Source organism: Papio anubis, chromosome 8 (genome assembly GCF_008728515.1).
Source record: "Papio anubis isolate 15944 chromosome 8, Panubis1.0, whole genome shotgun sequence".
Lineage (NCBI taxonomy): Eukaryota > Metazoa > Chordata > Mammalia > Primates > Cercopithecidae > Papio > Papio anubis.
The window spans coordinates 22,502,529-22,513,639 of record NC_044983.1 but is presented as its reverse complement, the minus strand read 5'-3'; the positions used below and the strand labels follow the sequence as shown (position 1 = coordinate 22,513,639).

Genomic DNA, 11,111 nt, shown 5'->3' with positions numbered 1-11,111 from the left:
AAGGCATTTTTATGGAAGCCACAAAAGAGACAAGGTGAATTCAAGGGCAAATGTACCAATGTGGCTACAGATTTTGTTAGAGGTGCTTTTTCCTGAGTTAGGATCTTCCCTGACAAGGTGGGTCTCAGTATCTCCACACAGCTATGCCAGTCTTGCATTGGCCCACTTTGGAGAGAGAAAAATATTGAGAAGAAAAGAACATGCAAGACTTGCTTATCACCCCAACCATTTCCATATTGTTCCATATTACATTCAGATACTAGTGCATGCATATTATTTAACTTACGCTCAAGAGATGGATTCTATGAACAAAGACATATAATGAAAGAATATTAAAAGCCTGATATTAATAATATTGGATGCAGCAACTGAAAAATAGCAATGTAACACTTAAGAAATAAGGGTGTCTTTGAATGATGGGGAACATACTAGTCAAGTGGCTGAGAAAGCATGTACTTCTGAAAAACATTTACTCTGGGAAGCCGTAATAAGGTTTATACACATTTTGCTTTAATTTTTAAAATGATATCTGGAAATGGAAGTTAAAAACAGTTAATTGGTTAGCCTTTATAAAATTAAACTGATAGGAAAGGAGAGAATGTTATTAAGTAAACAAGAGAAACAACTATAAATTTTGAAATTAGTGAACAGGAGGACTGACAGTACAGAACATAAAAAACAGTAATTTGGAAGATAAACTTAAGGAATTACCCAAAAATACCAAGGAAACACAAAGTGAGAAAGAATATGATAAATGAGAATACTGGCTATCAGAGATTTCAAGCGAATCCTCGGTGCTAGTAAAGACGAGAGAACAAATGGAAGAGACTAGAGACACAGAAAGAAAGGAAAAAAAGTTTTGCAGTGATGAAAGCCTATTAAATATAGTTAATTATACCTAAACCTGTCTGGAGCATTTGAAACATGATATAGTTTGGCTCTGTGCCCATCCCCCCAATCTCATTTTTTTTAATTGCTATAATCTCCACATGTTGAGGGAGGGACCTGGTTGGAGGTGATTGGATCATGGGGGTGGTTCCCCCATGTTGTTGTCGTGATAGCAAATTCTCAAGAGATTTGATGGCTTTATAAGTGTTTGACAGTTCCTCCTTCATACACATCTTCCACCATGTAAGATGTTCCTGCTTCCTCTTTCATCATGATTGTAAGTTTCTTGAGGCCTCCTCACCCATGTGGAACTCTGAGTCAATTAATCCTCCTTTCTTTATAAATTACCCAGTCTCACGTGGTATTCCTTATAGCCATGTGAAAACAGACTAACACAAAATGTTTGTTCTCTACTTCCTTGTGTCAGCTGTCTATTGCTGCATAACAAATATCTCCAAACCGTAATAACTTAAAACAACACATATTAATTATCATACAGTTTCTGTGGGTGTGTAATCTGGACAAATTCAGCTGCATCCTCTATTTCAGGGTGTCTCACAAGGCTGAAGTCAAGATTCAACTGGGAAGGAATCTAATTCCAAGTTTATTCGGTGGTTGTTGGCAGACTTAACTTCATTTATGGGTCATTGAACTCAGGGGCTCATTTTCTTAATGGCTGCTAGCCAGAGGCCACTTTCAATTCCTTAACACATAGTAGTGATTTCCAATGTGAATAGTAAAATCTTAATTATAATAATAATCCTTTCCATATTCTGATTGCAAACAACTAAAATTTGCTTTTTTTCATGCATACTTCATTATTTTATTAAAAGCTAAAAGCATTCCCAAAGCCCATATAAAAGCAGCAATTTGGTGAGTTATAATAAGTAGACAAACACTATGGTATCTTAGTCTTAGAGTAACTGGATAAAAACACAATTTAACCTAATAATGTTACTGTTTTAAAGTAGAGAAGGTAAAAATAATGATAAAAACAGGTTCGGTGGCATATCTGAGGTGGCTAAATGTCAAATAAGCAGAATTCCCTTAAAGTTAGAAAGTTACGGTCATAAGTGTGGAAACAGTATTATGAAATCAAACTCTGTTCTAAACTCCTCTGCAGTTCAGCTGAAAGGGAAACATTGTAGGACTTGGATTCACAGTTCCATGATAAAATACCGGTTTTCCTGTCATTGTACTGCATTGTTTCTCTTCAAATAGGAATTATGTATCTGCATCAGAGACCTGGTGACATCATTTAGGAACTTGCAGGAATGTTCACATGCCACTGCTTGAGAGTGTATGGTTTAGTTTTTGCTTGGGTTATAGTACATGGCTTGTTGAGGATTCACAGGTTTAAGATTTCCATTCCATCAGTATAAAAAAGGATTATATGAATCGATTACTGGGGACAGGTGTTAAACACACACACACACAGAAAAGGCTCATAAGTTGGTCACAAGTACACAATGGCTTTCCAGGAAATAAGGATTTATTTCCGGGTCAGGGGAGAGTCTTCTGAAACATCACAGGGCAGATAAAGCTCTACTTTTTAAGCTGTTCTTGTGCAAATGCCTCATGGAAAGAAAACCTCTATCCTTGACAGTGATTTGATCAGTGGATTCTTGATTTCCTGAGGATTGAGATTCACTTTTGAGGCCAGAGTGAACTCATCTAGAACCTCATACTGCAAGGGTAAATGAACCATAAAGTTCCTCATGAAGAGACAGGCCTGTGGGGACGAGGTGAGTGATGGAAATTGGTGAAGCAGACAAATACAAGAAAAACTGTAGCTGTGAAGATGAACTAAAACATGTTCCCTGATTATGGAAATAACTACTTTACCAGTTAGGATGATCTCTGTTGAAAAATGAGAGAAAATCCAACTCAAATGGCCTAAACAACAAGGAAAATTTATGGCTCATATAACAAGGAGTACCAAGAAAGTGTGACGTAACTCCAGCAGTCATTAATCTACCTACCAATTCAATGACATCATTGAAAGGCCAGGTTTTATTCTTTTCATCTTTCTGCTCTATCTATCTTCAGCCTTCATAATCACAATGTGGAGTGCAGCAGTACCAGGTAGAGTATTCAGATGCCCATATCCGGAAAACTTTGCCAGAAATGTCCTAACAAATTCCTCTCTTGTCTTATTGAGAAAAAAAAGGGCATGGGGGGGTGGGGGAATAAAATCATCTCCAAGTCAACTACTAGCAAGGAAAAAATGAGGTTATTATAATTGACTTAAAGTGACAGGTATTTATCCATGAAATGGAGATAAGATATTTTTTCCTAGAAGTGGCCAGGTGAACAAAATTAGGGTTCTAAAAGCAAGGAAGGAAGGGGATTATTTGGTAGGCAACCAATAGTGTTTGCTATGTTACCCATCAACTAAGCTGACGGTTGCTATGGGCAATGTAATTCTATTGTTGACAAAGCATTGGATTACTTTTTGATTACGTCTGACAATGCTGAAAATCTGGATGTTTATGCAAGATCTCTCAATTTTTAAATATTAGCAACACATTCAAAACATTTAAAAGTACTATGTGTCCAATATCATTCAGACCAAATAAAATATATTTGCAGTGCAAACATGGCCTACAGGTCACCAGTTTGCAACCTCTGGTTTATCCGATTAATTTAACTAAAATTTTCTCCATTTAAAAAGTGAAAACCACTTTAACCATGCCAGTAATTAATTATACAAATATATATGATAAAACATTTTTTAATTCATAGTTTTACTAAATTGTAGAAAACCTCAAATGGTATAGCTAATAATGATTTCAGAAGCTAATGTAGGAAAGAGATCCACAAAACAATGTTTACATCATTTTCTTAGCTGAGATTCTAATTTGACAAGTTAATGGTTAAAGCAATCAAGATGTTGCTACTCATTTAATGGATGTACAATTTTTCTTATTCCTCCAAGATTAGTGTAATGTTTTTATGTTTTGTTTTCATTAGAGAATGAATCAATTCCTATTAAAGATTTTAACTTCCCAGATATTTCTTTACAATCATTTTCCTTCTTATAAGAATGGATAATTGAAATTTTAAACTCATGCAAAGGTTCTCAGGCATATGCCCCTCTTGAAAATTCTCTTTAGTCTCTTCAAAGTCTAACACGAATCAGAAAATATTAACCTTCTTGAGTCAAGAGCAAATACTAGTGAAAAATAAGTGTATTTCTCTGCCATCCAGATTTTCTAGTTTTCCAAGTTGATAATTGAGCCATCAGTTCTTGCTTAGCTGTTGCCTCATGCTTTTGGATTTGAATCCTAAAAAAGACAGAACTTTTAAATGATCAACTTTCTTCAAAAATGTAGATATTTATTATGAAACTGAACTATGAAGAAATTAAAATTAATTATCTGAAGTCAGTTTCTATTTCATAGGTCACTTGATACAGCAAAAATGAAGCAGAAACGAGAGAGGATAGGAAGGGAGTGAGAAAAACACCACATGAAGTTCTAAATATCTGGTAATTAGCATAATAAGGAGAAGGTGTAGGGGACCTTCTCCATATTAGGTAGAGTTATAAGGATACTAACTCTATAGAAGGTTTCTTCTCATGTTCATCCTTATGGAATATTTCTGAGAAAATAAATAATATTGGTGTCTACATAGCTTTCTAGCTGAGGCCCTTCTAATTTCTCTCTTTTTAATTGTTGGCCATACTCAGAAGGAAGACATTCATGTCAGCACCCATCTCCAAATCATACAGATACTGTTCTTAGTAAATTTTTTCTAAAAAGACAGGTGGGCCTTCTCTTCTTGATAGTAGGAGATAATACAAGAAGATAATTTGGCTATAGATCTCTCACGTTAGGTGTAGATGTTCAATTATCCTTGAAAAGAGTAGAGGGAAGTGCTTTTGTGTCTTTATGCTACATTAATTATAAAAATGGTATGTCATTAGAAATGCTATGCTTATCCCATCTTGGCTATATTTATTTCCTTAATGAAATTATTTCTTACCTCTTCTTCACTCATTTAAATTCTCCCCAACTTTCAGGGTCCAGTTCAAATTCCAACTACTCAATCAATGAATATTCATCCTACTTTAACCACTCCGAACCCACTGAATTTCTCCTCACCATATTTTTCTTGTCAGTGTCACTCATCTTGGGTGATACTACAAGTAACAGTTGAGGAATCAAGTACTCCATTTTTACATGACTTGTTTTCTCACTAAAAATGTGAAATTTCTTGAAAGATAAAAACCTTAAATTTTGGTCTTTCTTATTTACCCACAGCAGAATACCAAGTACAAGAAACATGGTCAGGAGCCATTTAAGGAGTAAATGTACTGCAATTTTTACTTCATGAGCACCTGACTTTTATTCCAGGTTGGCCTCTATATCACCTGTTTTTCATACCCAACCTCCTACAGAAAACTATGACTAATAATAGGCCTTATTCTATCTATAATATATATATATAATGTAAAATATCACATATACAATTTTATCTCCTCTTAAATAAGCATCTAGAAATGAATCTTTGAAGGAGACATTTTACCTCACACAGCAGAGCTATTTATCATTTCTCAATAATTACATAACAGTAATGCTTTTATAATGAAACATCAATACCCATACTAATTTATAGACAGTAAGTGGGCCTTGCTTTTTTAGATATCCCTGGGACAAATGTGCTGTGATATCTCCAGTGAACCTCAAGAGCACACATCCTGATAAATAACCCATGCATTTGGAGACAGCATTCACAATGAGCAGAAGAGACATTAAAAATTCACCAGTGACTACCTGATACTTACAAGGAAAGAAGATGATCTAGGTGCAGGAATTGGAGGTGGTGAAAAATCTGGCTTTGTAATTAGCTAGTAAAAGGATAAAAAAATTAAATTCAAAGATTGGGTCCTGAAAATAGGTGCGCATGAAAAGGCTTATATCATTTTCAGAAATAGAGAAGCCGTGACCCCACCCATGAGAATATTGTAAACATACGAGTTTGATTGCTTTCATTTAGTTGCACACACACAATTGAGACCTAAGTCCAATGCCAGTAGGTATCTGATGAAGATGACTGCTATAAACTGTATGTTTGTGTCACCCCACAATTTCGTATGTTGAAACCCTAATCCCCAGAATGATGGTATTTGGAGGTGTGAGGCCTGTTGGAAGTAATGAGGTCATGAGGGTGTAGCTCTCGTGATAGGATTAATGCCCTTATAAGAAGAGGCACAAGAGAGATGTTCTCCCTCTGGTATGTGAGCATACAACAAAAAGACAGCTGTCTACAAGCCAGAAGGCTGCTTCACCAGACACCGGATCTGCCAGCTCCTTGAACTTGGACTTCCCAGTCTCCAGAATGTGAGAAGTAAATATCTGTTGTTTAAGCCACTCAGTCTATGATAATTTAGTTACAGCAGCCTGAGCTGATGAAAACAGTGGTACTCTATTAACCAGATTAGTCCTCTTCTTGTCACAAGTTGGCATGGAGTGGCGTACATGTTCACATTTTATATTTTCAAACTATTTTGCAGAAGAATTTGTATTTTATATTAATATTCACATAGATTTCAATATTGTCCTGAAGAAATAATGAAGTGCTGTGGGCTATGACTTTCACCGATATTTCCTGGAGATTGAACTAGGGTGATATTTAAGAGAAGTTGCAAACTCACAAAAGAGGCTGGGGGCTCATTGCCTTCTACTGGCAGATCATACACGTGGAGCTTCATCTGACTCATCTGAAAAGAAGAATGAATCTTTCAAAATGAACCATTAGTTTCATAAGCACAGTTTTTAAGGAAGCAGACTTTTCAAGGCATGGAAGCTTGGAACTAAGCTGACACCAAGAGACCAGATAGAAAACCACAGTGATCCAGCTGGTGTATTCCATAGAAGTATTTCCCAGAGCTGTAATGAAAAGTTGTCATCAAAAAAGGATTACCAATGTTATCATTAACCAACTTCAGCTAAAATCTTTAAATTTACAGGACATGAGTAGGACATTTGGGTTATAAATATTACATGTATTATCATACAGACATACATATTTTTGGATCTATTAGTCAATTTGCAAAGAAATAACCTAGAGTCAGAGCAAGAGGGAGTGTGTGTGTGTGAGAAAGAAAGAGACAGAGAGACAGGGACAGACAGACATCTGGTATGTCCCTTTTTGTTCTCCTTATTCTGTTTGCATTTCGTGAACCCCAGCAAAGTAGCTCTGCATTTTAGGGACTCTCTTTTGCATTTAATAAAAGGCAAAGGAGACACTTCTGAATGTGGAATTGCAAAACACTGCTGGGTAGAAAGGATAGGTAGTCAGGATAAGAGTGTGAGAGAAACGCAAAGTGCGGCCATGGTCATCACAGCCCAAACTATATAGTTCACCTCTTGTGGCTGAACAGCCTTTACCATCTGGGGTTTCCTCTTCTGCTTGTGTGGCCTGGTACCAGTGGTAGATAGTGGCCTGTAAGAGAGAAACATGTGGTATCAATTGACTTAGCAGCTCCGTCAGCATGACAGGGAAACTCAGTAGATGATTCCCAGCTTCTTTTTCCCATTGTGTCCTTCTTGCCTGTTGCCTGGGTTTTTATCTGCTCTCTGGGTCATTTTTCAGTTTTTACTTCCCTATCAGCCTCCTTCATTGCCCTGTCATTCATAGTCACTACTCATTTTCTTTTTGTTCTCTACAGATCCTGACTTCTAAAAATGATAGTGTTGAATCCAAATTTATCTAAATTGTTCTGTTAATGTCATATTCAATATTAAACTCATCATGGGTAAATAAATCATTCTTTCTTTAAAAATACTAAAAAAACCCAAAAACACTGTGGTACTAGAATCACATTTGTGAGACCAACCCAGGCTCCACCACTTACTCTGCAAGACTGAAAGCATGTTTGCTAATCTCTCTGAGCTTGTTTCTACAGCCATCAAAATGTGAAGTTCCTAACCTTCCACAATTGTTTTAGGGTTAACGTAAAACACTCTTCATCTGTAAAATGAAACTAATAACCACTTTATTGAAGTTCTTGTGACATTTAAATGAGATAATAGATATAAAAGGGCTTAGCACAGGGCCGGGTGTGGAGACTCACACCTGTAATCCTGGCACTTAGGGAAGCCAAAGTGGGTGGATCATTTGAGTTCAGGAGTTCAAGACCAGCTTGGCCAACATGGTGAGACTCTGTCTCTACTAAAAATACAAAAATTAGCCCGGTGTGGTGGTACACGCCTGTAATCCCAGCTACTCAGGGGGCTGAGATAGGAGAAGTGCTTGAACCTGGGAGGCGGAGGTTGCAGTGAGCTGAGATCGCGGCATTGCACTGCAGCCCGGGCCACAGAGGGAGACTCCATGTCAAAAAACAAAAGGGGAGGGGGGCGGTGCTTATCACAGTGCTTATCATATAGTGATCAATTAATGCTAGATATTTTTATAATAAATTCAAAAATCCATCATTATGAGAGTTAATATCTCTTATTATTAATTATAAATATGGTGACTAACAGAAGGAAAAACATTTCTAGATGTGAAGAATTTCCCAGTTAAAGGGAAACTCAGCTTCTGGTCCAAAAAGGCTGTATCTGCATGTATTTCTGAATATTAGAAGTAAACCAATTCAATTTCAAAGGGTAGGTTATACATTGAATTTAAAGCAAAATAAGGGTCAAAGAGTCCCTACAGCAAGATAAGATAAAGGATCACCTCTGATCTTTCTTCTGCTTTTCTCTGGAGCTCTGTTGGCGGATTACTATAGCAACCACCAGAGAAATGACTGCCACTGGGAACAACACCGCAACCACAATGGAGAAGTCTGCAGCAGAGAACAGGGACCCACTGAGAACTACAGAAACACGCATCTGCACATCACACTAGTCCTTGTTTCTTTACTTTGTACACATTCCAGCTACCCTTTTCTCTAATGAGCATAAATTGCCATAGCCAGTAAAATGAAAATGTATTTTGATTAGGCAATTACATTAATATTTAGATAGAAGAAATATACATGAAATCTATAGGAAACATTTAACATGAAATAAGTTTTAAAAATCATAATATTGAGAATACTTAGAAGGGATCATGTTTGTAACAATTGGAAAATGAGCTGGGAGATTAGAAGAGAATATACAGTAAGGAAGATGGCAAAAAAGAAATGAAACATTTTTGAAAAGCAGTCTTGGAATAAAACAGAGAAAAAGAAACTAAAACTTTGAAAATACATTCCTGTCAGTAGTAAATAAGAAGCTGAGGTGTGACTAAGAGAACTGATACACAAATAATTGAGTGTTTCACTGATGTTGGTCTACACTGGAATTACAGACAGAAAGGAAGTTATGTGACCTTGAGAATGAGGAAATGCTTTAAACAAATATTCCTGGGCCCTCGTGGTGTTTTTTCTTTTAATGACAAATTTAAATAATGCATATAACTTCAATCTTTTGCTCTCAACTGTTCATTTCTCTTACAATAATTGGAAGCCACAAGAGACCGGGAAGTAAAAGATTGAAGAGTAATGCCAACAGTTACCATTCTCTTTTTACAGAAATCAGCAAACCAATAGCAAGGTGAATATTTGTATAAATGCAAGAAAAGCTCACAAGTATGAGCACACACACATGTAGATAGAGGCAGACACATCGGAAGCAGAATTCTAGGTAAGACAATGACTTTAGTTCAAATATTCACTACTCTCCACCCTCCACAAGATTCCAATCCAAAAAGTCAAAGGAAAATAAAACATGAAGCATTCTGTTATCATGTAGATATATTCAGAATGAAAAATGCACACTTACTTGCACAAATGTCAGACCTGTATTTCAGAAGAATGACATATTAGCAGAGAAATAAATGGGAATTTGGCAGTACTTTACAAACACACCGAACTTGAAAAGAGCTAACTAAAGTTGGGGCATAAGACAGATGAAAGTATAATAACGGAAGGTTTGCAGGTGAAGATAGAAATCACTGAAGAGTAAGTGCAGCCTCTTCTTGTTTCTGGTAATGGTGGATTAGGAAATTGAGACCAACCTGCCCATTAAAAATATCTTTAAATTTTTTGCAAACAAAAGCTTCCTAAAAGTATAGAAGTACTTAAAAGTTAGAAAAAATTACTTTGTAGAGATTAGTGAGTGGTCAAGAACCCAGAGAGGCGGAAGAGAAAATAATCCTAGGTAGAAGTTCAGAAATGCAGAAAGAAATGAAAGGCAAATGAACCCATAGCAAACCCTAATGTAAACTGTGGACTTGAGGTGATAATGATGTGTCAATGTAGGTTTATGGAATATTTGTTACCATCAACAAATACTCCACGGGAGTGGGGGATGTTGATGGTGAGGAAAGCTGTTCAGGAGCGGGAGGTGCCGGGTATATGGCAACTCTCTGTACTTTCTCTTCAATTTTGCTGTGAACCTAAAACTGCTCTACAAAAGAAAGTTGTTGTTGTTTTTTTTTTAAAGCAAATGAAGTGGGAAGTTTCAGGATAATCATTAAAATATAAAAGAAATGCATAACATCCAAGTTAATAAAATAATAGAATCAATAAGTATAAGAAAGGAGAGAAAAGGGAACATAAACAGGAAAGACAAATAGAAACTATATAATTGTGGATTTATACCCAAGTGTATCAGTAATTACATTTAATTTAAAGGGACTATGTACCTCAGTTAAACAAACAAAAACCAAAGATGTGAGTACTACTAAAAAATATATGTGCATGCTTTCTTTAATAAAACAAAGACAGATTTAAAGCATGATTCAGAAAGGATAAAAATAAAAATATGGAAAAATGTTACTCCAGTGCAAATACAGACCAAAAGAAATATGTTACAGCTCTATAGTCTCCAGGAACTGTAGATTCTCAAAGGTAAGAAGTGTACTAGATAGACACAGAACCATTACATAATGATACGCTGTTCATTAATTTGGAAGATGCAACACTCTAAACTTGTATGTACATAATAATATGCTCTCAAAGTATAAAAGTGTTGGTAGAGCTAGTAGTAGTAATCAAATTCACAATTATAGTGGGGGTATTTTAACACTCCTAGCACAGTAATTGGTAAAACAAACAAACAATGTTAGGATTAATTTATATATTAGACAATTAATAAACTTTATACATAATATCTGGAGAATACTACAGAACACATGTATGAAAAAACACAGTCCAATTATGAACCATGAATATAAACTAAGAGCCAAAAAAATACAAATTCTTCCAGAGAATATAAACAAACACT

General features: G+C 35.9%; 1 protein-coding gene across 3 annotated transcripts in view; it reads right to left on the bottom strand.

The window, feature by feature from the left end:
* Positions 1–2,358: 2,358 nt before the first annotated feature.
* Positions 2,359–11,111, bottom strand: part of ADAM28 (ADAM metallopeptidase domain 28) — a 63,677-nt gene continuing 54,924 nt past the window's right edge. The window contains exons 19-23 of one of the 3 annotated variants that reach the window (XM_021942142.2): positions 8,578–8,686; positions 7,260–7,338; positions 6,548–6,613; positions 5,678–5,740; positions 2,359–4,175 (exon numbers count right to left, since the gene is read on the bottom strand). In XM_021942142.2, the coding sequence (XP_021797834.1) occupies positions 4,155–4,175; positions 5,678–5,740; positions 6,548–6,613; positions 7,260–7,338; positions 8,578–8,686 (338 nt within the window). In that variant the 3' untranslated portion in view covers positions 2,359–4,154. Of the gene's footprint in view, positions 4,176–5,677; positions 5,741–6,547; positions 6,614–7,259; positions 7,339–8,577; positions 8,687–11,111 lie in introns of those variants that run through there. The other 2 variants (XM_021942143.2, XM_021942144.2) reach the window with 2 other exon arrangements.